The sequence below is a fragment of the Epinephelus lanceolatus genome, chromosome 1 (assembly GCF_041903045.1).
Source record: "Epinephelus lanceolatus isolate andai-2023 chromosome 1, ASM4190304v1, whole genome shotgun sequence".
Taxonomy (NCBI): Eukaryota; Metazoa; Chordata; class Actinopteri; order Perciformes; family Serranidae; genus Epinephelus; species Epinephelus lanceolatus.
Window position 1 is genome coordinate 43193445 of NC_135734.1, and position 27545 is coordinate 43220989.

General features: G+C 40.5%; 2 protein-coding genes across 3 annotated transcripts; one reads left to right on the top strand and one right to left on the bottom strand.

Moving 5' to 3' along the window:
- Nucleotides 1-2684: 2684 nt before the first annotated feature.
- Nucleotides 2685-16192, bottom strand: rbbp5 (retinoblastoma binding protein 5). Of its 2 annotated transcripts, none has more exons than XM_033627146.2 (14): nucleotides 16042-16192; nucleotides 13975-14000; nucleotides 13629-13801; nucleotides 13345-13485; nucleotides 12991-13153; nucleotides 12627-12736; nucleotides 11536-11655; nucleotides 10577-10730; nucleotides 10359-10430; nucleotides 10027-10144; nucleotides 8424-8493; nucleotides 7962-8197; nucleotides 7121-7198; nucleotides 2685-3087 (listed from the first exon to the last, which is right to left on the bottom strand). In XM_033627146.2, the coding sequence occupies exons 1-14, from the start codon at nucleotides 16058-16060 to the stop codon at nucleotides 3035-3037; spliced, it is 1533 nt and encodes a 510-aa protein (XP_033483037.1). In that variant the 5' UTR covers nucleotides 16061-16192; the 3' UTR covers nucleotides 2685-3034. The 2 variants fall into 2 exon arrangements, with proteins under 2 accessions (XP_033483037.1, XP_033483036.1); XM_033627145.2 differs by having other exon boundaries at nucleotides 6974-7198.
- Nucleotides 16193-19651: 3459 nt separating this feature from the next.
- LOC117256357 (transmembrane protein 263) lies at nucleotides 19652-27175 on the top strand. The gene is made up of 3 exons (XM_033625721.2): nucleotides 19652-19944; nucleotides 23035-23122; nucleotides 25724-27175. The coding sequence occupies exons 1-3, from the start codon at nucleotides 19936-19938 to the stop codon at nucleotides 26008-26010; spliced, it is 384 nt and encodes a 127-aa protein (XP_033481612.1). The 5' UTR covers nucleotides 19652-19935; the 3' UTR covers nucleotides 26011-27175.
- Nucleotides 27176-27545: the final 370 nt, after the last annotated feature.

Consider the following 27545-nt stretch of genomic DNA (forward strand, 5'->3'; position numbering starts at 1 on the left):
AAGAGAAAAGCTGTTACAAGAGAACAGCCGTAATTTTAGAGGAAAAAAAGTCAGAAAAGAGCAAAGTTTTAATTTTGTGAGGATAAAGTCATATTTTAAGAACAATTACGAGAAAGTTATATTACAATAACAAAGTTGTAATCATTGTACATAAATTAAAGTATGGGAGGAGCTCTAATTGAGCCCACATTTTATGAGACAGTGGGCAGTGGAAAAAAAACCAGAATGTGAATATCTTGATACATTAAGGAAAAACAGGACTACAAACATATAATATATAAACATATAAAATGAGTATTTTTAGCCTACTTTTGATACTTTACAAGTATATTTTGGTGGTAATACATTTATACTTTTATTTAAATAATAATTTGAATACATAATTGATACCTGAAACAGAGTATATCCTACTGTGGTACTGATACTTTTAATTTAATAAAAGATCTGAGCACTTCTTCCACCACTGTGACCTGCCGATCAACAACATCCATAAAGAGACTATTCTAGCATGACTAAAAACACAGGTGCACTTCAACATTTCAGTGAGATACCTGAAGAGCCTGATCCTCCAGCCTCCACCCCCTCTGCTCTTTCTAAAGTACACTGCATGTTTACCCTGGGAGGTTTTTGTCATTTGTTTAAGTTGTTATACAAGTCATTACTTTACTTAAACCTGTATTTCCAGCAGTTGAATTTAGCACATGTTCTGTAGGCCCACTTTGTTTTAAAGTACCCTGGAGTCAATGTTGAGCTTCCTCTGTCTGCAGAGTAACTAATTACTCTTAAGATGAAGACATAAAAATATGATCATTTTAAAAAATATGATAAATTGCAGATTAAACCAATAAAGCAGTTAAAATGAGCTCCACCGCAACTGCAACATTAAAATGCTTCTTACATGGATCCAATAGCACCGATCCAATACTATGAAATGGGGTCAGGGTCCATCCTGCTGCCTGCTGTGTACTTTTAGTTTTGATACTTTTAAGGTCTAGTGTGCAGGATATAGTGGCATCTAGTGGTGAGATTGCAAATTGCAACCAAGCATAGATTTTAAATTTTGTTTCTATACATTAAAAATAGTAAAACTGACTTGCCAGGTCGATTTTATGTCATTAAACACCACCTACATGTTGATAGAGTGATTTTTTGTAGTTGTCAAATGCAGTAATTCTACAGACAGTGCCAATTTGACCTGGTAATCCAGTGATTTATATATTAATTGCAGTTGGTGATTATTTAATGTATGCCTAATGAACTGTTGAACAAACAGAGATCTTAAGAGCTTATTTTTGGTTTGATGGATTATTCTGATAGATGCTCTAAACCAGTGGTTCCCAACTGGTTCAACCACAGGGTCCAGAGTTCTCCTTAGTTATTAGTTCAAGGTCCACACAGTTAAAAATATTCACCTTCATACTTGTGCTTGGCCATGTCATTAAGCTAGTTTGCTGTCTCTGTCAAGTAGTTGGCAATTATTCACTCACTCTACAGCAGGAAACAGCACTTTAAAATAAAAGCTCTGTGCCAGTAATTCACTGTACTTAAAAATAAAGTCTGTTTTTTACAAACTTGACATGTTTGTGTGTCACTTGTGGTCCATTCAGAATGGACCCATGACCCACCAGTTGGAAACCACTGCTTTAAACTGTATTGTAAACTGTATTTTGTCCAAAACGCTGACACAAAGAGGGGCAGCTGACTGACTGTGAGTAGGTCTTAGTGAAGTCCTCAGGCATCCTCTGAATGAGCTCAAACTTTTCTCAGATTTTTGAGCTATTTTTAGCTCCAAACTGCTTTGTGAATTACTCTTTGACCAAACTCAGATAAACTTTTAAGCCTTAAAGGGGAACACCACCTAAATTTAGAATTCCAGTATGTTATGCCCATGTCCAGGAAAATTCAATCAGTATTTATGAACATGTGCTGCTCTCTCTCAAAGAGCCAGAAACCAGAGAAGTCTCAAACTTGTGATGTCAGAGTATAAAGTCTGGAGCTGCTCCATAGACAATTAATAGGAGCTGGATTCTGTGGAACCACAGAATGTTTTTTCTTTTTTATACCCAAATTAACTTAATTCTGTTGAAGTATTCTCAGACCATTTCCCTGGGTGCTCTCAGTGTCATCTATGACATCTTTCCCGATTTATTGTCTGTGGAGCAGCATCAGACTTTATACCTTATGACAGGGGTTTAGTTCCTGGGCCACATACAGCCCAATTTGATCTCAAGTGGGCTGGACCAGTAAAACCATTACATGATAAATAACCACACCTCCAAACATCTCCCTTTCTTTTGGTGCAGAGAAGCTCAAATACACTCTGATAATATGCAACCATTTCCAAAACAGATGAACAACCTGAGATGACACAAACTATTCCATGTCTGTGTAGTAATGCTGGCATCACAATACCAGACTAAAGTGTCTGGTATTGAGGAATCAGGTTAAGTTATTCCCTGCTTTACAGACCATTTACAAATCTAAACTTTTGTCAGTGAATTTGGGAGAGAGTTGTCTATGTTTACTAATATTTTTGAACTGAATTTTGAATACAGGGAGAGTTGCCTTTTAAGACATTTTATAAATCCGGCCCCAGATTCTTTTTCCATCCTTTATAAATCGACATTTGTCAGGATCTACAGATGAGTACAGGTTTCCACACAGAAACACAAAGCAGCTCATTATTTATAAATCAAAAAATGTTTTAATACGTATAAAAACAACAAGAAAGACGAAACACACACACACACACACACTATCAAGACACGGGTGTTCTATACATGATGAATCCTACAGAGACAGAGGACGTGATTTCTACGTGACAACTTTGACTGCTTCACGCTCTCTTTGTCGCCATCTGTCCAGTGACCCAGGCAGAGGAGTTTTCCTGTGTCGCTGTGCTCTGGTTGGGAGAGAAAACAGTTCGTCACATCAAAGAGGCTGCTCGCTCACAGTCTGTATGTATGACATCAGGCTTTGTGTCCTTTTTGTTTTCGCCTGTTGGCGGCTCTGTCACCATTGTACACAGCATTTATCAGTCCATCCCTCCGATGTCGTGTTGTTTGTACGACTGCGAAACAAGACTCCCTGCAGAGGAACACAGAAACTGTTAGACAGACACATCGTGGACAATAAGACACTGTTTACACAATGTTCTCCTATGAACTGTGGTACATTCTCAAATAATAATTATAAGAATCATGACCGAGACAAATAGTTAAATACTGGTAGAAAAAAAAAGAGGGAAAATTACCTGCACTCTAAAGTCTCACGTGATAAATACAGTACAATAAACTGCGTCCTACTAAATCCATCTGTACAACAGCAGCAATTAATTAAAATCTTTACTGTGACATTTTTGCAATCGCTGTTAAGCTACTATTAATAAAACTTCACACTTCCTGCAGATGTTTTAAGCTTTTAGTGTCCTTTTATGTGAGACACTTTTGCAGAAAGTTTCATTGACAGCAGGTTAACAGAAGAACAGCAGAGATGTAAGAAGAGAATGTATTAAATGTGGCTCTTTTAAGATATCTTCAGATTTCTAAGTGGCCTCTAGAGCTACACAATATGAGGAAAAGAGCTGATATGCAATAACGTTAGATATTACAATAACGATATTAGTTGTGATAAGTAAACAGATATTTAAGTGTTCTCAGTTCTTGACTCAGACTTGCACAGTATCTATGCTTACTTGTATATACAGTATATATTTATATGTAATTGGGTCTTTACTATTTGAGAACTTTACTGTTAATTTCTTCTCTGCTTCAATCGCCAACACCTCTGCTCTCAGTGAGCAAATACCACTCTCTTTCTCTCTCTGACGCTCAACTACTCTTATAAGACAAGTCATGTTTCTCAACATAGTCGTATGTTTTTCTTCAAGACGCCATGAATGCCCTTTTGCATTTCAACTCATCGATCACATTTCATTTATGAAGTAAACATGGCTGCCTGTGTCTGTCTTCCCACAGCGCTCTCTGCTCACACAAAGACAGACACAGGCAGAGCAAAGTCTCAGAGTATAGCAGACACTAACATCACTCGCTTTTTAATTGCTCCGGGTCATCAGACAATCCCTGATGTTGAGCCCTGCCAATAGTGAGAGCTCTGGCTGATTGGCCAGAGTTGACAGCATGGCGTGCATCAGACAAAATAGCACCAACAGACAGAATGTAATTTAATACTTTGTTATTACATTCAGGATGCAATATTGAAGTCTTTTGCAAGGTGTTTATCACGTAAAATGATATCGTGAATATTGCACAATTGTGTAGCCTTTGTGGCTTCAATGATAAAATAAGCAGTAATGTTAGAAATGTAAGACTAATCTTGAAGTACTTAACGTCTAACGTGCAATACAATCATGCTGCAACCTCTCGAGCTGAAAAGTGAAGCGACCACAAAAATGCCAAGGAAACACACCCAGTCTTAGCTTTTAATCAATGTCTTAATACTCAAACTATATAGTTTATAAAATATAATATAAGCTGCTTTTTTTTCAAACAGTAGAAACTCAGGTTTTTGATGGGCCGTGGGCCCAAAACTGCTGCCGAGGATTAAGCCTTATTTTTTTTTTGGCTTGATTAAAGCTCTACCATAAACCCTCATGTTAAAATCCTCAACTTTACAGCAATAATAAACGTGTTTACAGCCTGGTACAAAAAAACGGTTCTGGTCTCTATAGCTAATTCCCCCCATAATAACAACTGTACAGGGGTGAATTTTTATATAACTTACACATTTAAATTTTATTAAGGCTCAAAGTTTCGCATAATTAAGGGCAGGTCTGCTTTGAGTGACAGGTTGTCTGTGAAGCATCACTACAGTCTTGGTCAGCTTCTTCACAGCTCCACCCTTTGCCCAAATATGATCCAAAAAACAAAGATGGTGATGGCCGAGATGCCATTGTCAAGACTTCAAAATGGTTGTCCACAAATTGATTACATTTTCTGCAGTATGGATAGTCCATGGATGGTGTATTTGTTGCATTGGTATAATTTTTAATAATGTAGTGCTGTACATAATGGGCTATAAATCCTTTATAGCTGACATACACATATATACTGCACATCTGCTGTTGGATGACAGAATTTTTGGTTAAAATTCAAAGTAGGATGAGTTCAGACATCAATATGGACTACATAAACATCCACTGTTGCCCCCCAACTTTTTGACACACAGAAACAGAAAAGACAGGACCTGAGCAGCGCTGCTACAGACACACGTTCATGTCGCATAACAAGCCCAAGGAGCGAGGTGGGAGTGGGAGCAGGAGGGTCAAAGGCCAAGCAGGAAGTAGATGTAGACTAGCCAGCTAGCCCGCAGGGGAAACAAGCGGCACCATCCCACCGTTAGCCACGTCAACACCCATCTGCCAACTACAGTCCAACTTCACCAAAAATCAAATTATGGCAAATTAGTTAGAGTGATGCTGAGGTTAGCAGAGGTTATACGGTCATAAAGCCACAGTCTGGGAGGGATACAACTCTGAAGGTACAAGAGGGGTCACTGTAAAGTCAGCTACTGTGAATACGTCCGACTGTAACACAAGGACAAACAGCTTGCTCCTGATCACACAGCTGTTCTGGTCTTATGTGGATTATTATTCAGAAAATTTCTACTTTTTGATTTCAAATTTTGTTAAGGTTATGTGGTACTATGTTATACTACAAGTCCTGCATGTCTAATTAAGATACTCTTTTAACAGCCCGCAGAGTTTCTAATTATAAGTTTGCACTCCATATTGTTCACAAATAATATTTAACCAAAAGGCTGAACTGTAATCTGTATTTTCAGTATAAAAAGTGACTGGAGGAAACACCTGCAGCTGAAAGATCGGCCTATTTATATTACTGTGTCATTAAGTAACTTCAAGGTTGGAATTTCACTCCCGACAGTTCAGTTGTATTATCTGTCTCTATATGTGAGAGAAGGTGCCTTTGTTTCAGTACACACCACAGCCTTCAGTAAACAAACACACAGGCCCACACACGCTAAACAATAGGTTCAACAAAAGGTATTTTCCAGACAATGGGGGGAGATTTCAGCGAGAACGCCAGGTATTTAACTGTAAATCATAACGTCTCAGAAATACTGCAGCTACTGCGAGAAACAACATTAATCTTGTCGACTGTAAAATAGAGAATAAACATATTTATCAATACTTTGCCTTTAACATGTTGACTACAATAAAAGCCAGTATTTAATAAGCAGCAAAAACTAGCTGAACTGTAATAAGACTCAATAAAACCTGAACAGCTGCACAATAACATTAATGTAGACTGCAGCAGTCGGTGTAAATCATAAATAACAACTGGCAGAAAGAATCAGATAAAGAAGATGAGTCATCCGATACTGAAATGTGATGTGTAGGGACAGGTTGAGATAAATGGAATAGATATTCAAAATAATATTTCATAAATGTAATCTTGAAATACACAGATATTTTAAGGCCGTATAACTGATCTCCATAGCTACAGCAATATGTACTTAAACAGGGAGTTAAGAGGCATCGGTACTTCATTATTGCCCCATTAAAAAAGCAAATAAACCTGACAGAGTATGTTTTTCCTACCGAAATGTTACAGGAAACGATGTTAGTCACTGTTTGTTTATTAACTCTAGTTACAGTTTGACTGTTAGACTAATAATAACAGGAACGCTAATAACTGGACCAGATCTACTTCAGTGAAACTTCGTTCTGATACTTGGTGCAGCTGTGTTCTAACCTCCAGACTGTGGCTTTACAACATGCAGGTCTCTGTCAGTGAGCTGTGTGGTTGGTTGGTCTAGTGGGTGGGAGGGGGTGGGGGGGGTGGGGGTTTGTGTTGGGCGGAAGCAGTACAGGGAGACGAAGGGGTTGCCTTGGAGACAGACCGGGCTGGTGAGGTGGCAGTCAGACTAGCAGGGCCGCAGGACTAGCAGAGCTCCCCAGACTGAGCAGCAGCAGGGGCGGTGGCATGCTTACCTGTGGCCAGGACCCCCTCTGCCCTGCCCTTCATCCCTCCTCCTCCTCCTCCTCCTCCTGAGCCAGAGCTGCCCAGGGCCTCCATGGGGAAGGAGGGCCGTTCGCCCCTGTAGGGCTTGGGCCTGAAGGGGAAGTCTTTGTCTTTACCTTTGGAGCCTTTGGGCCGGCCTGCTGTCTTCTTCTTGGACTTGCCATCCCCCTTCACTCCCAGTAGGGGGTGCACCTCTACAGAGACAGAGACAGCATGGAATCAGATTTTCACAATAAAACAAAAGACATCCAACAATTGGGACATACTACTTATCATGACATGGCGCCTTGAACTTTGACCCTCTTGCTCATATATCCATCTCAGTCTGTAGCATGAAATTTGAAGTGAATGGTTGGAAATGTCTAATTAGATTCTTCATTACCCCAAAGCAGACAGCACACAAGTGCCCTGGCAGTTTTGGTCTGAGATGCACAAAATACCGGAGGGTATTTTTAACATAAAAAATACCTTTCCTATTTAATACTTTTATTTTAGGAAAAGCTAACTTTCAACCTGCACAATTTCCACTGCACTGTTTCCATCACTACAACAGAGCAATGTCACACTCAGTTAATACTGTTTTCATTCAGTGTATTTGCATCTACTTTGCCTTTTCCTTGATCACATGCAAATATTTACTCATCAGCACTAGACACAAAGCACAGCTCAGGTTGATGGGAATGTCATTAGGTCTGCAGGAATGTGGTGCTAATCCATCTTGTACATGTTGAAATATTTTACTGCTTTAGTGAAAAGTTAAATGCTATGGTGGCCCTAGAGGAACAGTCAGTCGGCATCTCTTAAGTCATCAGGATTCATCCTCTGGGCACCATAAATGTCTTCATGGAATTTGAAGATAAAGAAAATCAATGCCCCTGCCAGAAAATGTGCATACATCAACAGGACCCTGACACTGAATCTTGTGAGTGCACGTTTTGTTGTGTTCCAGTCTCTCACCGTCACTGGGCACCCCCTGCAGTTCAATGGTGGTGGTGCGAGCCTTCTTCTTGGCCGGGCCTCCTTCCGACGAAGGCTGCCGCTGCTTCTTGTCACCGCTGGCTAATACGTCATCTGGAGTGGCTGTCTGGACCGAGGCGTCCGGCGGGGGGCCGAAGGGGTTTTCCTCTGGATCTTCGACCTCGGGGGCGATTGGCAGGTACAGCAGGGCCTTGTAGTCCTCCAGCTCCTCGTCACTACACAACACACACAGATAGAATGTCAAGAATGTCAGAAGTTAAATAGTTCACACAGGTTTGAACAGTCATCTTCTCTACAGTGCTGAATGAGCACTGAACTAGTTTTTTAGTTACAATACATATGATTAAAATGGATTCATGGATGAGATCAGGATGACATGGAACAGATCAGAGGAGGAAGATTGTTTGCACTGATGTAGTGAGCCGTGTTGTTGATTCTCACCTGCTGCAAAAAGCAACTATGGGGTCAACAGTGGTGACATCCACTTCTTCATCCTCTGCAGCGTCTGCACCTGTAACACAAGCACAAGTTCATGTCTGAGGCATCCAGAGAGAACCAGTGAAACCAGTAGGACCAGTGCATCTGACAGGTTAACAGCTGATGGTCACTTTCTAAATAGGGCTGTTGCAGTGAAGGAATTTCCCTTTCAGTGATTATTACCGCCCTTTTTTGGTGTTTATGCAAATTACTTAATTTATCCTGATTTTAGTGCTTTATAAATAAGCTTTATTGTCAGGCTATTATTAGGCATATTGTTGCTTTTTAAATGACAAGATGACTCAGTTTTAAATCAAATTAAATACTTGTTCATTGTTAAATGCAGAAAACAGAAAGGCAATGGGGCGCAGTGTTTTTTTCAGCTGAGAAGCTTTGGTTGCGTCTAGTTGGTATAAGGGACTTCTCATGGCCGATACCGATTCGATAACAGATACTTAAGACATTTTTTTATTTTAAAAAGAAGTCCATAACCGGTGGTGTACGCACACCTGAGGGTAAGAAAGGCTAAGATGAAGTGAGAATGATTCAGAGTATCCCCGGAGGTAAAGCTGTCGGTACTAAGCAGAGTACTTGTTCTGAATCAAGAGAAGACTGAAGCATGTAGGGGGGGGGGTTATTCAGTATTAGTTTCTTCTCCATCGTTGTTGTTGGTCAGCAACGTGATGGTTGGTCTTTGTGGTATCTGTCCCACACCACCAACCCGATAGGACGGCTAGGTAAATAGTGACAGTGAGCATTTTACCCAAAGCTGAATATTTTTCAATTCTCAGCGACAACAAAAAGACAGCAAACGCTCTGCTCTCAGAGCACAAGACACGCTCAGCGCCTCGTTACGCTGCTGGCGGTGACAGAATGGTGTCGCAGTATTGCAGATTTTGTTGGGATTCATGCAAACATGTGTGATATTGAGATTATTTGTGGCATGCAGAATAATTGGGTTACTACTGTCTTCAGGAAGGGAGTACACAAGAAATGAATGTATTTTACGATTTTGGATTAACAGGAAATCCATCAACTGAAGTTTGACTTTAGACTGCAACTACAAAGTTAATCTTAAAGAGGAGACAGAAAAATGTTCTCCTAACAATTTTATACTTATTTGTTTGGCTGACATGTTTCTGGAGTCGTTTCACCCCATTCACAGGTTATTTTTCATGTTTCCAACCTGTGAGTAGCTTCTCAAAGTCCTTTGTGCATTGAATTGTGGGACAATAATGTCCACCACATACTTGCCATCCAGCGAGTAGTTTTATTATTATGAAGTACAGAACAAGGACATATCTGAGGTACTGGGTGCAAACAGAGCAGTAGGGTTTTTTCCTGTACGATGGTGAGGAAACAGCTTTCCAACATACTAATAAATACTCCTTTTAATCAGCCTGTTGTAAAAACAGTGTGTGAAGTTACACCATAACCCCCAAACTCCACCCACTTCAACCAGGATTTACAGCCAAAGTCAAAAATGAACAAATGAAACCCATAACAGGCCCTCTGTGAGCCAGCTGCAGTGTGTGTGTGTGTGTGTGTGAGTGTGAGATTTATCTACCTGTCTGCTCGGGTTCACTCTTATCTTCGTCCTCAATATCAAACTCAGACTCTCGCTCCTCATACTCCACATTCTCATCCAGCTCTTTAAAGTCTGGAGCAAAAGCGCTCCAGTTTTCCTGCAGACAGAAATCATTTACACATTGATCACACCAACGTACTACTTATCAGCTCAACTGGTAGTGGCGCTTCATTAAAGGCCAAATTCACACATTTTTTTTAAATTATATGGAACATGGAGCCAAATAGGAAACATGAGAGATTAAAAACTGAAATAATTAATCTGTGACCATGTTCATGTACATCCAGCATTTACTGTCACTCTCTACGTACCACTTGGTTCTGAGCCCAGATGGACACCACTCCACTGGAGATGGAGGCGATAATTGGACGGACAGGATGCCACTGGACAGAGGTCAAAGGTGAGATGGGTAAATAATCTTATTTTAAACAACTCAGCATCAAGCTATAACTGACAATAGAAAGACCGGATTGTAACGTTTTTTGTTTAAATTTCTGCTGAGCTTGAATTTCAGTTTCGACATCCTTACAGCGACATCCAGCAGCAGTTCCCCTCTGGTCCCATGAAGGATCTTCACCAGGTTGCCAATGCTCTTCTCCCAGATGTAGAGTGCATGCTGCCTGGCTGAACCAGCCACGATGTACTCGCCATCACCTGAGAAACAGCAGCGTTTCCACGGAGTCCTAAACACAGATAAGACAGGTGGAGGACATGAACAAACAGAGGTCAGAGGAAAAGAAACTTTCCAAGCAAGTGTTACGGCCTATTTCCACCAGATGTGTGTTGGTTGCGTCTCCGCTCCAGCACGGCAGCGGAACCGATAGGATTCAATACTAGTCAATGTGTGCGTTTCCACCGGCTGCGGCTGTGCTGCGTTCCAGCTCCGTCACAGCTCCGGCAGTCCAGAGCCCTCCGCAACAGATACGCAGGACTTCTATTTTTGCCTGACGCCGGAGCACAACGCAGCAATTCAGCACAGAGCAGGTCGTGCGGGGCAGGAAGTCGTGCACAGAAACACGATAAACATCCGGTTAATTTTCAAAACAAAATACACAGTGATCACGGCGGATCATATTTCCCTGCACTACACCTTGAAAACTACATAATGGGCAGAGGCAGGCCTGAAGTCAACAGGTCAGAGGTTTTCAGACATCATTTCACCCCGTGAACACCATGGACGAGGAGATATTAATCACGGCAGTGCACCGAGATGTCTTCCTGCAGAGCTGCACCGCTCCGCACAGCAAACACAGCCGGTGGGTATTGACGGACAGCGGAGCACGCAGCGGATAACCAGCGCTGCCGTTCCGCAACGGACACGCATCCAGTGGAAATCCGGTGTTAGCCTCAGAAAATTTGATTACAAGCACTGACATTCTGCCAATTCCTGCAATATCCTCAGCACATTTTTTACATTAACACCTGTCAAACTGGAAGACAGCTTTAAAATCATGTCACTGCACTTTCACACATAATATGTTGAAATACCTGTTGACCAGGTCCTGTAGTTTCTGCATGGGTTCAGGTTCACCGTCTCGGCCACAGGTCAGTATCTCCCTGCCATCATACACCCTGATGATCCGGTCTGCTGTGTTTATGAGGAAGCAACTGCGCAGGAAACAAGAAAGCTTGATTAAGCAAGGACAGACTTTGAGACACGGAGGAAAAGAAAGCACAGGAAGAGCTCTGCTTTGAAAATTGGGGCTACATCAAATTTGTTTCTTTGCTTTCTTCTGTGGATCCTGTTCACACAATGTAATATAGATCTGTTCTACAAAGAAGACAGCTGCATAGTCGCTCCTCCCAAACAAGGGCAGCAGCGATTCACAGCAGGAACGGGACAAAACCTCACATACCCACCATCAAACCAGTCCTTATTCACCACAAAATATACACGTCCTCTCGTTCTCTCACCAGAGTCCTCAGCTCTGTTAGATCGGCATATAGAGGAAGACCCTCCTGGCTGAGCGGCTCTGTCCAGGATTTAGCTATGTTTTGGTGAATCAAAGGATATTTTAGTTCCAGATATCCAAGTAGAAACTGATGCAGCACTGACATCGTCCAGTTTGTTTTCCAACACCTGTACACTTGTTAGCAGGGTGCCAGTAAGCTGGTGCCCATTTCTTTTCCATCTTGTCTTTGATGTTTACATCAGAAAAGCCTGAGTGGAGAGTTAATTTCCTCATCCCGAAAAGTGACTCGCAGCCACACGCCACCACCGTCCAAAGCCAACCACAGAAAGCACCATAACACTTGCAAAGTAGACATAATGCAAAAAAATTAGTGGAGCTGACAGTGAGGTTACTGGTAACGTCCCTGCTTATGTTGTGGTTCTGTCTGTGTGGGTTGGGTCGATTTCCTCATTATGTTCTACCTGGGAGCGGCTGCTGAGTCAAGTGCAACACCTGTTGTAAAATGCTGTATACACGTCTGGTCAATTGGCTTGATGTCAAACCTGTTTGAACATTTTTACACCAGCCCAAACTGACTGGAATCAGGCAACAAGGAGAACCCCAAAGTAGAGCCTAATGTTACAGGTGTAGATTGTGTTCATCTCTCCAGGGTCTGTTGCCTCTCACCTGCCCTTGCGTGCAAATTCAATTGACTTGATGGCGGTGGTGTTGCTGGTGCCTGTTGTCACTCTGAAGGAAGCAACCAGCTCCTGAGTATTTGTGTTCAACACCAGAATCTGCAACAACAAACAAGACAGAGACATTATTAGAAGGAAGAACAGCAAGTCTGGGTGTTCTTTAACTCTTCAGTAACTGATTTGTTCATTTATCTGCTAGTGTCTTGTTAGATTCTACCACTGAAATATTCAAATTTTACTTACAACTTCAAGCACTGTGCTTTTTTTCTCCATAAAAATTCTTATTTACTCATGATGTGTTTAAGTGCAGTGATGTGACTTAAAGGTGCACTGTGACTTAAGTTTTGTCTGACCTTTCCTTTAGCATTCCCAGTGTAGATATATTCCCCCCGTCTGTCAAAGGCCGCCACCACATTCAGGTCTGAGTCGTCGTCAACAGGTAGGACAACATGTTTTGAGTCTGACAGAGTTAGCAAGACTGGGGCTGACTTCATGGGACACACCAGCACCTTGTCCCTGAACACACAAACAGGATTCCTTGTTAGAACAAAATAGCAGGATGTATCCTAACTTAACTTAGGACTAATAACAAACAAACTGGCAAAATCATGTGAAGTCAGTGCTTTTCATGGTGTATCTGACCAACAGTGGAACCTCATAATTTATCAGATGTAACATGGACACACAGATGCTGCCAGGTCACTCACATGTCTCTGGGGTGGCACTGCAGTTTAAGGATGGGTGAGGGGAAGCGGAACCTCTGGTCACAGTCTCCAGTCAGGACATCCCACTGTGAGACTATGTTGTCTGTGGAGGCACTCACCAACTTGTGGCCGTCTCGACTCCAGCTGCACACACACAAATAAATAGCATTCTTTAATTCATCATTAAAATGTTACTGGACACACCATGTAGATATAGTCTAAGAAAGAGCAGGCGAGGCGGGTTAAAAAAAGAGGATGCGTCTGAGTGTATGTTTGATGTGTCTCACCATAATGAGCAGACCGGATGGATGTGTGCGCTGATGATTTTGGCGATGCCCCGCGTGAGGAAGTCCCAGATGACAATGCGACCGTCGTTGCAGCCCACAGCCAGCAGGGTGCCCCAGCGGTTGAAGGTGCAGGTGAGCGCCATACTGATACAGTCCAGAGTGCCATCTGCCTCCTAACAACACACACAGAAACAGAATGAAACACAGAGAGTTTCATCAGTCCAGGAGTCACACATGCTACCTAAAGCAAAAGATGAACCTCCATATGTATTAGTGTTTCAAGTGCACAATTATTAACCAGGATTTTCATCAAGCTCATGTGTACATGAAAAAGCTGGTGACTTACCTCTGGATAGTTTTGCCCGAACGATTCTAGGAGAGGAGTAACAAAGAGACAGTGGTGAGAAACATTTAACGACAACGTAACATTCATACAGGATGTACAGTGTATACTTCAGTGCCAGTTGGCTCAGAAACACAACACAACCTTTCTCTAATTTAATTTTAATTTACACAACACAGATAATCTGTGTGGTACAGCAGAGTACTTGAGTCAAGAATTTATTTATTTTAACAGATAAATTAATCTAAGATTAAAATCAGATATACATCACAAATATATAAAGAAATAATCTTGAGCACACTGAAGATGAAAACAGGAAACTTTAAACACTAGAGTTAAATATTTGCCAGAAAGGAAGGAAATGATCCATGGGTAAATTGTAGGGGTGTGAATCACCAGAGAATCAACAATTTGATATTATCACATTACTTGAGTCAAAATACAATGTTACTGCCAGTATGCGCGCAAAGGAAAAATTTGTCAACATCACTTTTATCTCATAAGATTAAGTTTTCAGTCTGTTCATCTCACTTAAGTCATTAGCAGTGGACTGAAAAAGTGATTGATTATATTATTCTAGTAGGCTATCCAAAGCTTAATTTGTATTTGTGATATTAATAATTTATATAAGAAACTGATGCTTGCACTATGTGACAGTATGATAGTGCCACATAAAAATATTGCAATATTATGCTGTTAAAAAAAAAAAAAAAAACACCCCACCCCTAGTAAACTGCGAGAAACCTTGAAGTTGTATCCAAAGTTTGAGCCAGTAACTCAAGAGAAAGAAATATATGGACATTACATAAAAAAAACCAATGTTTGCCTAATATTTACATAGAAGAATAACTTAAAGATAACTTCAAACTTATCCTAGAGCAAAGTCAAATATAAGAAGAAAGACACAGGAAATGTGTGTATACTCATTTCCAGTTAATACAACAGCAGTGACAGAAGATCAGCCAATAACCTCAGGAGAAAAATTATAACTACGCTGCAGATGTACAAATACTTGCGTTTTTTAATGGCATAAATTTCCACAAAGATTCTAATATTTTCCTGCCAAAAAAAAAACTACAACTTCACAAGTCTGAAGTTGCCTGCAGATTTGCAATAAGGAGATGATTTAGAGAAATGTTAGAGACCGTATTTCTCAGCTGATTCCCAATTATTTCACTGTGAGATCGGGTGCTATACATCGTTGTAACAGCCCTAACTTGGTATAAAATCAGTTCTCACATATGTAACTTGTTTTGGTTTTACCTAGATCTGTCTTATCTCAACTAAGAAAACAACACAGTGCCTGGACTTATCAACTTGGGACTAGATTAAGAGTACAGCTACACTGACTGTTTAAAACCCAGATTTAGACATTTCTGAAAACAAATATAAGAAATAAGATGTCGATTTTAAATAACACTTTATTTAGAGTTATCAAACCTGAGCTAGATAAGCAGATTAACGTTAAATGTTTTAAAAAGACTTCATTCTATTTGTGAAAACAGGAATCTTACAATTTCAGTGTATTTTTCTCCATTTAGCATCATTATTTTTCATAGCTCATCATTTGTCTGATCAGTGAAGTTACTCCCTGTCATGTGGACCATCAGTGTAAGTTAACGTTATAGTTTATTTATCCCTGTCATCCTCATAACGTTAGGAGCTTTGTGGCCTTGGTGGAATGTATATATAAAGAAACAACACGTACACCAACGTATAATAACGGTCTGTACTGTCCCATAAGGAAATATGTGATTCATATAGTGTGTAGCTAATGTATCGAGGCTAACGTTAGCCACAGCTAACATTACTATGTCTGCTTCCTTCAATATAACCAACATTTGCAGACCGATTTTAACTGTACTCAAGTGATACATTCAAAGTAAAACATTTAAAAGAAGTTCACAATGCGACCCTGATACTTTTTAATTATAATTATTTGATTCATATCGGCTGTTGTCAACATGCTAGGCTAACGTACAATGCTAACCATAACAAGTAACGGACATAATGTTACCGATGTACGGAAAGTCCGGTTTATTAAAAACAAAGACAAAAAATGTTAATTACCGAGCAGTTCTAGATTCATGGTTTGACAAGTGGGAATCCAAGTTTCCTTAACGACTTGATTTAATAGATTAATTCACTAAAATTCACTCGTATTTACTTCAGCTGCGACCGCCGGAGAGACTGGCGCCGAGCCTCCAGTAAGGACCCCAAACAATACGTCATCAGATGTGCCTGAATCAAAATGACAACGACCCTAGTCTTCTTCTTCTCCCGTTAATCTGCATTACCGCCACCTAAAGGTGGGATGTGACTGCTGTTTGTCATTGATGAGGATTGAGGGGGTGCTGCAAAAGGGGGAGGCATGTCAAATAATGTTTTCATTTGGTTTTGGGGGTTACAAATTAAAATGATTGTATTCATTCTAACACTAATTAAAAAAATCATGCACACGTTTTCTTTAAAGAAAATAAAAACCACTATTTATCATAGCCAGAAACTGTAAAAACATAAATTATCAATGGTCCTTGAACATATCATGATGGACAAATGCTTCCATCAATCTTAAAAAAAAGAAATCTGAGCTTAAAATACTAGAAGAGTTATATTTCATCAAAATTACTTTATTCTAGGTGTCATTTAAAAATTTGGCGAAAAAAACGGTTTGCACATAAAGTAAGCAGTGAATAGTAAGTTTAAAGTTTTCTAGTGAGTACTGCAGATCAAGTTATACTGAACTGGGCTGCATGAAAATAAAAATGTCAGGTCCTTTCAAATGATATCTACGCTCCCCACTCGTCTGTTGTTTGCCGTTATCATGATGACATTATTCAGCTTTGTGTGAATGAATGGCAAGACCTGTCTTTTTTTTTAAAGAAAGGAAGATGGAAAGAAAGACCATTTGCATGTGTGAGTGTAAAATCTGAATAATTCTACTTCCTGTGGTTTTACTCAGCATTCTGCCTTTCCCTAAAAATAGTGTCATGAGGTGTGTGGGTGTGATATTTGATTATGGATTTAATGGAGCTTGTAGTGTGTAGGCTATGTTTGTCAAGGCTGGATTACTAACCAGGGCCTGTATATCAGTTTACATACAGTGGTTTGTAGATTTTTCCCTGAGGATCAATAAAGCCTTACTGACATAATAATATCATTATTTATTTGTAGATTATATTTTTTGTAATTAATTTGAATGTGCAAAGTAACCAAACCAAATAAATGTAGTCAAGTTGAAGCATAAAGACACTAAAATAAGAGAAACACTCAAATAAAGTACAAGTACCTAAAAATGTACTTAAGTACAGTACATAAGTAAATGTACTTCGTTACTTTCCACCTCCTTCAGGGTCAATAGGGGCCCAACATCATATTTAACTGTGGGGCTTCCTAACCAGGTCGTGATATTTGTGTGGCACAGGTAACATCTTTATTTTACGCTGTTGTAATGAGTGAATGAAAGTTGCTGCCAGCATCACCATGCAGCACTTGACCCTTGGCTCTTATCTGTGCACTTTAACTTTATGGCTTCAATCTATATGGGACTCTACACAGGCCTACATGGAGGGAGGGAGGGAGGGAGTGAGTGAGTGAGTGTGTGTGTGTGCGCAGCACGTACAGTATCAGTTTACCTGCCAGTCTCTGTGAGGGTTCGTTTAATACATTATTCAGCAGTACCACGCACATTCATGTCCTCTTCCTCTCCCTTTGACTCTACATCCGGCAACAGAAACATTCATACAGTCATGTCACACACAGGCGGTACACACAGTTCCTTCACACTAAAACAACCAGTTGGAGCTGCTGGTGATGCAGGATCCGGAGCTGGAGCTACATCAACCGCCCACAAGTAACTTCCTGTCTTCACAATAAAAGTCCAAATAAATGATCTTAAAATGCGTTACAAAGATGATTTTTTTTTTTACCCTCAGAGTTGCATCTTTTACTGTGAAATCAAACACCAGCCATTAAAGTGACATGTCCTTGGTTTACAATTTAAAACTGTTTCAATCATGTTTTCAGTGGTGGGAAGCAACTAAGTCGGCTACATTTTCTAAAGTAGACTACTGTATTTAAGTACTATTCTCATGTACTTGTATTTCCAATTTATGCTACTTAATACTTCTCTTCTAAAGGGCAATTTTGTACTAGAAATAGGCTATTACTTGATTCCCAAATTAAGTCAGATTACGCTTTTACATGAAAAATATATTTAGCAAAAAAAAAAAATTCAATAATCTTACCAAATACAACATACTGTTACAGATTAAACCAGTGTTTTCCAACCTTTTTGTTTTGTAACCTCTGTCAAAACATGGTATCGAGTTGGAGCCCCTTGTTGCATTTTAGATGTCTGAGTTGTTAGTAGATCCACCAAAGAGACATTTCCCATTTAAACTTTTCAGATAGTTTAATTTCAGTAACTGTTTGAGGCCCAAAACGTTTCAAATTATCAAATTATATATATCCAATATATCCAATTATCCAATATGTTTTTAAACAAAGCAAGAATTCCACCCAGAGTACATGACCTTCCAGATTTATCTTATGACCCTTTGAAGGGGCCCAGCCCCGAGGTTGGTGCAGCAGATGGATTTAAAATATCAAATAAAATACAGAAAGAAAACTACAACCACATTCAAAACCACTTCACAATGAATTTTAAACTAAACAATTTCTGTTTGAAAAACTAAAATACATACCAAAATAAACATGACTGAATTGCACATCAGAAATCTGTGCTGTATTTAGTAACTGTAATTTTATAGTTTTTTTTTTTTTCTTTCCAACTGGCACCATTTTTGGCCCACTACAAATAGTCACCTTCCAACTAATATTTGCTTTCTAACAGTCAAATGTGAGGCAGTGAGGAGTGGGTGTGGGTGGAGGCCAGTGACAAACAGAACCCTGATCTGTGTCTGGACACGCACTTGCCAACTGAAAAGACCAGTTTCAGACAATGATCAGACAGACAAGCCTCCAAGTCAGAATAAAAAGTCAGTTCATTGCAAGAGAGAGAAATAAACATAGATAGATAGATAGATAGATAGATAGTATATTTCTAACAGCTAGCCAAGGGCCGTCTAAAATCAGTCCGTGGGCCACAACTGGCCCCCAGGCCGGACTTTGGATGTGCCTTGCTTGGGGGAAAGTATCATGTATTGTCAAATCAAAAGGCTCAAGTCCAAGTGAAGTCACAAGTCATTGTTTATTTATTTTATTAGTTCTTATTTAATTTAACAGGGACAGTGCAGCTGCACCAGAGTTAGCCATATGCTAATTGTTATCTGTGGTCCCTGGGCAGGACAAAAGACACTGTTGCATAAAAAACACAATCAGTAAATAGAATATATTCATGACACAATAGGCTTCAGCAATAACAACAGCAACAACAATAAAACTACATTAACTATAACAAAGTGTTAAAGTCCAAGTTGAGTTGCAAGTCTTTTTAATATTGTGAATCCAAGCGATGTGACTCGAACGCATCTCTGCTTTAGTTACTTCATTTTTATTTACTCCCGGTTCATTGTTCAACTCATTACCTCCACTTTTACTCCATCAGCCCCAAAAAGCTTCAGTGGTCCACCTCATCACTGGAGAGTCTTTTAATTTGAAGGCGTCAAACGGAAGTCCAGTGCGTTGCTGTGTGTAGTTTGACTGTGTGTGTACGTGTATGTGTGTGTGTGGTGAAGGCGCCACGTCGGCAGAACCAGCAGGGTGAAAAAGAGAGCTGCGTAGCTCCGTCTGTATCTGTGTGAGAGGAGAAGTTAGAAAGCTGCAGATTAAATCGATTAACGTGTTCAAACCACGAAGAAGAGTCACAGCTGCAGCTTTCAGCCTCCTCACACTGAGGAAACTAAACTCATTTATTTACAGCTGAGTTTGTGTCGGAAACAGAAGCTGCTCCTGTGTCAAGTTTCTCTGCCAGGTGTGTTTGTGGGAGAAGCACTGGGAACAATGGTGAAGGTAAGGACCAACCAGCATCCTTATTATTAATGTTACAGTGTGTGGAAATGTGTCTCTCAAACTGCGTGTGAGTGCTGGGTTTGTAGCATGCAGGCTGAGTGAGGGCAAGTTTTTCAGCAGCAGGCTTCAGGAGTGATGATGTGGAGTTTGGAGATGATAAGAGCGGAATTTATTAGTTGTATCACCTTCAGGAAATGTGGCCTCTTCCTCTCTGAAAAGTGCAGTTTTGTATCCAGCTGCATTAAAACGAGGCGTCTCAGCTTCCTGCAAATGTTACACAAACTCTGATTCAGCAGTGCCAAGTCCTCAGTTAAAAAAAAAATGTCCATTTCAACATTTAATTTGCAGCAAATTTGGCTTCCAAAGTCAACAGTGGCAACATTTGGCAGATAACTGGCAGCGCTGGTTTCTAACCTGTGGGATAAGGGCCTCTTTTTTAGCTTACAAGAAAAAAAATAGGGGGGTGGGGTGGTGGTTTGCAACATGATTCATATTATAGGAAACAGCATTTCTGTTTTAAAGTATGTGAAATATGCACTGATTTGAAGCCGCTTTGTGTTGTTTAATAATCAAAGAGTCATGGTGGAGTTGCTAAAACACATCTGTAATAAGGGTCTGAAGGGTCAGAGGTCAAAAAGGTCGAGACCACTGATGTACAGAGACACAGCTATCAGTCAGGTGGATCTGCTGCTCCTGCTCACTGAGGCAGCCACCTGTCTAACCATGTATTTTATTAAATTATATTGTATCAAGTAACATCAAACATGAGCAAAAGACAGTGGGGAAACCTGTAAAAAAAATTTTAAAAGATATAACTAATAAAGATAGAAATACTACTCATCTTTAAGACTCCCAATTTCTTGGCTGACGAAAAGTACAAAATAAACTTGATTATTATAAACATAAAATGATTTAGCTGAAAAGGCTGCCCTCCTTTTATATTTCTAAACATACAGATGTTAAAACACACTTGACTACTATTGAAAATTTAAACTAGAAAATTATAAATTAGATTATTCAGACATGTCAGTTTAACTCCAGTCGTTTAGCAGAGCCTGAAGGTATTTGTTCTTGTTCTTATCTCTACATTTTATTTATTTGTTGTGCATTTGGATTCATTGTCACATTATTTTTATATTATGAAATATATTTTATGCAATTATAAAAAGGGGGGAAAACATGAGCAAAAGACAAAGGGAATATTATTCAGTAAAATGAAGAATGTATCTACATCTACACACATAAATAAGTATACAGAGCAATAATGAAATAGTATCCTATGTCAAACAGATATGGTTGAAATAAATAAGATACACATTTCAGCATCTTTACAGTGTGATAAATGTGTTGGATAATTACATGTTTCAGAATGACTCTGACTCCAGCCGGCGAGACAGAGATTTTGTATCTGTAATTGAGCTGAAATAAATAGATTTTCCTGCGCTGAATGACAGGGTTTGAAATTGTTTCCTCGTTTTATACTGTGAATATCACGAATGAAATCAGAACCTGACATGCAGAGCAACAGGAAGAGAAGATTCCACCCAACATTAATACAGTCTGAACGAGTCCCTTTGAGACTTTAGTGACAGTCTGTAGTGTATGTTTAAGACGTAATTAAAATAGAGGTTTATCTTGAACATACAGCGCTGACTCAGATGTGTGTTCAGACTGTGTATACATATACCAAAGTGACTCCCAACAGGTGTCATCATGTGTAAGCAGGGCTGGTTTTACATGTTTAGGTATGAGTGTCATGCTGATGGAAGAGTTATGCTTTTTTGACACCTTAACTTGAGAAATATAAACAGGTTTTTTTTACTTATACAAAAGAAACGGCAGTGGTCACATGTTAAATGGACACTCCAGTAATTCAGTTTTGTTTGGGAATTCACATGAGACAAGTTTAAAAAATAATGGCCAAATTCTGTGCAGCAGAGGTCGAGATTTGCTTACTTCTTTTATTCCTATTGCACATCAAGCTCCAAAAACACTTGGTCCTACATTTCCCACAATGCATCTGGATAGTATCTTTCATCAGAAGGACCCTGTCGGGAAACAGCCACATCTTTCAAACGCCACACCTCCAGTTTGTTAGACAGGCTATACGAAAAATTGTAAATTGGTTTTCTTTAGCTTACACTGAGATAACCATGATGACGTCACTGTAGTCCCTTTTATCCTGCTTCTTCAAGGCAGGAAATTCACACCATTGTTCCACCTCAGCGTTCTTTATAAAACATAAAGTCCCAAAATGAGGGGACAAAGTTGTCTCACCTTTAAGGCAGCATCAGAGGTAGTAGCACTGCCAAAATGTTATGACATGTTATGTGTGCGACTCATCATGGGTGATCTATAAGTAGCTGTTAGCAGTTAGCAGCTAACTTAAAGAAGAAGTACTGCGGCTGAAAATGTCCACAAATGGGGAAAACAATGAGATTTGAGAGCTCCTCACTATCAGAGCAGAGGACGAGATCGGCCGCCATATAACAGAGATAATAGATAATCGGTGTTGCCATGTTTTGCCATTGTTATTGTTTAGAAAATGCTGCGGACACGTGTTTTATGTCACACGCGTTGCACTCCTTTTGATTCCATGATGCCAGCATGCTGTCTAAAATCACACACTGGAGCAGGAGGATGCCGCCATTGTCTGGTTCTGTGTAAAAATCCAAAGATGGCGTAAAGAAGAGACTTCGTTGCGGCCATTTAGCACAAGCTTGTGATATCATCGGGGGCTATCTTACAAACTTGATGAAGCTCCCTCCTTAGTGCCCCTTTAAATATTGTCTTAATTATTTAGATACAGTCTAAAATTTGCAAAATTATGATCAAATCAAATTATCAAAAAAGAAGTCAATAAGATTATGAATGTGATATTTAACCAGAAGTGCCAAAAGCTGTAAAGTGCAGAGTCACATACAAAACGTGGGTATGTGAGAGTTTATGTACACATATTGTTCACACGCTTAAGTATTCAGGTTTGATACCCAGTCATGTACTGTAAGTAATAAAGATTGAGTAACACTGTGAAGGGTGCTGTATTCATTCAGTGTAAAGTAATCTTGGGGGTTTTCCTGTGTTTTCCAGAATGTGAACAGCGTTACTGCGGAGCCCCAGCCCGGGACCAGCTTGGCGACGGACGAAGCTGAACCCACCGACAGCCAACCTACAGAGGGTAAGCAGAGAGCTCCCCAGGCTGCGGCTAAACGCTGAAACACCAGCAGGGAATATGGTGCAATCTGTGCTCACATGTTGCCTGCTGCTATTTCAGAAACTGTTGGTTTGTCAGGGGAGTGTGTGTGTTTGTGTAAGAGCGGCTGCAGCCCCAACCTGCTATTTGTGTCCCAACGCAGAGACACTTTGCAACAGTTTAGTCCCCTGCTGCTGCTCTTTGTAAACACCACTGTTGATAATGGATGAGGTATAATTCTGTTTTCAGTATCAGTCCTGATGACAGTTTACCCTCCAGGTGAAGTGTAGAGATCAGACCGTCAGGGGGTTGTTAAGAAATCCCAGATACACTCCTGGTTATGTTTTGGCATCAACAACACCCTCAAATATCTATGTTTCATCTCAGCTGCTCCAAACTGAAATATCTCAACAAATATCTGATGGAGTGCAATGAAATTCGGTTCAGACATTCATGGTGTCCAGAGGATGGATCCTAGTACTTTGGCAATCCCCTGACTTTCCCTGTAGCGCCACTAGATGGTCAAAGTTTCACTGATTTAGTGAAATATATCAACATCTACATGATTGACTGGTAAAAATGTTTCTCAGTACAGATAGGTATGTTGCCCAGACATTACATTCTTTGTGTTTAGTGCTAATTAGCAAATGTTACCATGCTAATAGCAAAACTAAGATAAACGTCACACCTGCTAAACATCAGCATGTTTGCATTGTTACTATGAGCAACATGCTGGCGATGACATTAAGCTCAAAGCACTGCTGAGCCTAAATTCAGCCTCAAAGAGCTGCTAGTGTCTCACGAGAGTCTGGTTAAACTCAGCACAGTTCGCACCTGAATCTCACAACATCAGCAGCGAGCTGGAGGGAACCATGTTGGCACTTTCTCCCAGAAGCTTTAACCTGAGTTACAAAAGATGTGAGACATCAGTAACACAGGAGGGCTTCATGTGTGTTACACCAGCTTGGACATCTGTCGCAATATCACTGTCCTCAGAACCAGCTGATGTCTCAGCATCGCAGACAGCAGGGGGCAAATACGACAAATATAAAAAATGCAACAGACAGGTCTGGTGATATTTAATATTTGTCTAATATTTGCCAACTTGTTCGACTGTGTGAACACAACCTTCCTCCTTCATTCCTCCAACCACCTTATTGAAAAGGTCATCATTTTGATATTTGTGCATATCCAGGAACCTGTTGATATCCAAGTTTTTCATAATGTTTAAAAGTAGATGTGTTTCTCCTTCTGAACAGACGAGGGCTTTCCTTTTGAGCATGCATCTCTACACCAGCCTAAGAAGCTGTTGGTTTGTTCACAGCACATCCATGCCTTTTTTAAACAGGCAAGATGCCGTATGTTGCAGTTGCAAACTGCAGTGAAAAACGCAACTGAGATGCGTGCTTTAAAAGCACTGTATACATGTCCAAAGAATGCACCTAAAACCCAAATAATACCGGCACATCCCACATGTCTTAATCGGAATATGCTACATTTGAACAGATAACGTCACAGAATATCCTGTTTACATGACCCATATTAAATCCAGAATATCGAGAAATATCAGTGTGCATGTAAGCACACCCGCTGTAGTTTATTTTGACTCAATCCCACTTACACTGTCCTGCTGTCCCAAATACTCACTGGAGCATCAAATGTGCATTAATCCACCGCTGAAAATAGTCCCCAACAAATATGTTTCCTTCTTTTTGATAAACATCTGCTAAAAACTAAAGTGACCTGTTTTAGGAAATTAATTACTGAGAAATTTTTTTAACCCTCCTGTTATCGTCAGGTCAGTTTGACCTGACGATAACAGTCAGGTCAGTTTGACCTGACGATAACAGGAGGGTTAAGTGACATGATTAGAGAGGTCAGAAAGTATTGACAGAGTAACACATTGTTGAATTGAGTCTTTTTGTGGAATTTTTTGACAAAAAGAAACATGTAGAATAATGTTGTATCCTTTAAATAGGCTCCACGAGAAGTATACTGGTTCACTAATTTTACTTCCAGTGAAAAGTTAGATAGTTGGACAAATGAAGCACTATGGTTCTTAATGAACGCTACATGGCAGCTGTTTTCACTCTTAAAACCCTCAGGATTATATTTTTGCGTGTTGTGGCGATGCTAGGGGTGGGTGGAAAAATCAATACAGCATAATATCTAGATTTTTTTGTGTGGCAATATTGTATCAATACAGAGACACCATATATCGATATTTTTAAATTATATGAATAAAGTGTGCTGAACAAACTTGACACGGTTGCGAGTCACTTACAGCCCATTCAGAATGGACTCGCGACCCACTTTTGGACCCCTACGGACCAGTTGGGAACCACTGGAGTTGACCACTTGCGTAGGCTCTGCGTAGCTCCTGCATACAGCGATACATGTATGTTAGTAGAAACCACAATATAGACATTCTTCAACATTTTAAATGGTTCCTTTGTTTTGCCTGTTGAAGTTTGCGTTAACGCAGAAGCTGACAGGAAATAACCAGGGGCCAAAGCTGTTCCCATAGCAACAGAACAGCAATGAAAAGCTCTATTGATGCTTGATGTATGTTTGCTTTGTTTTCAGATTCTGGTAAGGACCACGTGGTGGCTCCCCCCGGCATGATGTGGCGAGTGACCGGCGGCCTCTTCAACGTCACTAAGGGAGTTGTGGGCGCTGCGGTGGGCGGTGTGGCTTGGGTGGGAGGCAAGAGCCTGGAGATCACCAAGTCGGCGGTGACCACGGTGCCCTCGATGGGGGTGGGGCTAGTGAAGGGCGGGGTGTCAGCCGTTGCCGGCGGCGTCTCCACGGTGGGCTCGACGGTCGCCAACAAAGTCCCATTCACAGCCAAGAGGAAAGACAAAGCTGAGTGAAGCAGAGGAGGAGGATGGTGAATATGATGATGATTATTGATGATGATGGACTTGCCCCGCCCTGAGCCAACAGAGAGAGGCCACCAGCTGATCTCTGTCTGCCAATCAAACTCCACAGTGCCTTCTGATGGCTTTCTTGGTCTTGAGCATGAGAGTCTCGTCACCGTGCAGAGATCCAGACCTCGATGCAAACACACTTCACTCAGCACCAAAACATTCAGTAGTACTATGATACCATGGCAACCCAGAACTACCAGAAAAGAAATGCTGAGTCACTGAAAGCTCCTTGCCTGGCTTGTAGCGGGATTTGTATGTCTGGAAGTGAACATCTGGCTCCAGGCAGATCATATAGACTGGGATCCACTGCAGCACGTGGTGGATGAATTCATTAATATTTTTATCTGTTTACAATCCAGACTGAGGCTCTCCTCTTCCTCTTCTTTCTCCTCTTCTCTCTATTCCAATCTTTCATATTTACTGACATATTTCTCAATTAAAATGCTGAATTTTAGTCTCTTTTTTCCTTTTTGCGAAGGTATTGAAGTACTATTGAAATGTGTATGTGACAATAGTTTGTGTTGAAAAATAAAAATGTTTCAGCGTTTTGAAGCGAAGGGATCAGCAGCATTCTTCAGTCTGCAGGCTTCACTGTGCCTGACCTCCTTTAATCCTTTGGATGAGCCCGGGGCGGTGTTTCACCCAGCAGCCTTGGATCTGCATGTAGGAACACTTCTCTGAATTGCATGTCTGAAGACTGTAGACACAATCACACCAACACTGGGCTCAGGTCTTTTCCACAGCTATGTTATTATTACTGAGATGTTTTGTTAAAATGCTGCGCTGGACCTTGAAATGTCGACTCTTCTTTTTTTTTATTAAGATTTAAGAAAGAAACCTTCAGCAGCATTTGGCGGTTGTTTGAGAGGAAGAGTGCCCGATGTTGTCTGAACTGCTCCGTCAGTAAAAGTTGAACTGTGCCTTTAATCTGAAGGCGAACACTGTGCTGCAGTGCAGGCAACATTCGTGAACGTTTATATGCAATACGAGCATTTCAATGCAACACGTGGAGTGAATGGGAGCTGTTGCTGACGGGACTAAACTATGTGAATGTCTTGGATGTGTTTTGTTTTCCCACTATATCAATAAAGTAGTTTGGAAGTTTAAAGCTGCTTTGTGAAGTTTTCTTGGGAACAAACAAGAGTCGTGTGTCCTTGAGGTCTAACAAACATTCATTCATTTTCTGTAACCTCTTATACTGTTAGGGGTTGCAGGGGTGCTGGAGCCTGTCCCAGCTGACACTGGGTGAGAGGCAGGGTACACACTGGACAGGTCGCCAAACTATCACAGGGCTGACATAGAGACAGACAACCATTCACACTCACATTCACACCTACGGACAATTTAGAGTCACCAGTTAACCTGCATGTCTTGGGACTGTGGGAGGAAGCTGGAGTACCTGGAGAAAACCCATGCTGACATGGGGAGAACATGCAAACTCTGCACAGAAGGACTCCCTCACCCTTGAGTTGCTGTGA

Coding starts and splice junctions, on each gene's coding strand:
- rbbp5 (XM_033627145.2), bottom strand. Junction 10,431..10,576: donor AACTGCTGCTGGATGTCGCT/GTAAGGATGTCG, acceptor ACCTCTGTCCAG/TGGCATCCTGTCCGTCCAAT. Junction 8,198..8,423: donor ATAGTTGCTTTTTGCAGCAG/GTGAGAATCAAC, acceptor TGTGTTGTGTAG/TGACGAGGAGCTGGAGGACT.
- LOC117256357 (XM_033625721.2), top strand. Junction 23,123..25,723: donor CGACAGCCAACCTACAGAGG/GTAAGCAGAGAG, acceptor CTTTGTTTTCAG/ATTCTGGTAAGGACCACGTG.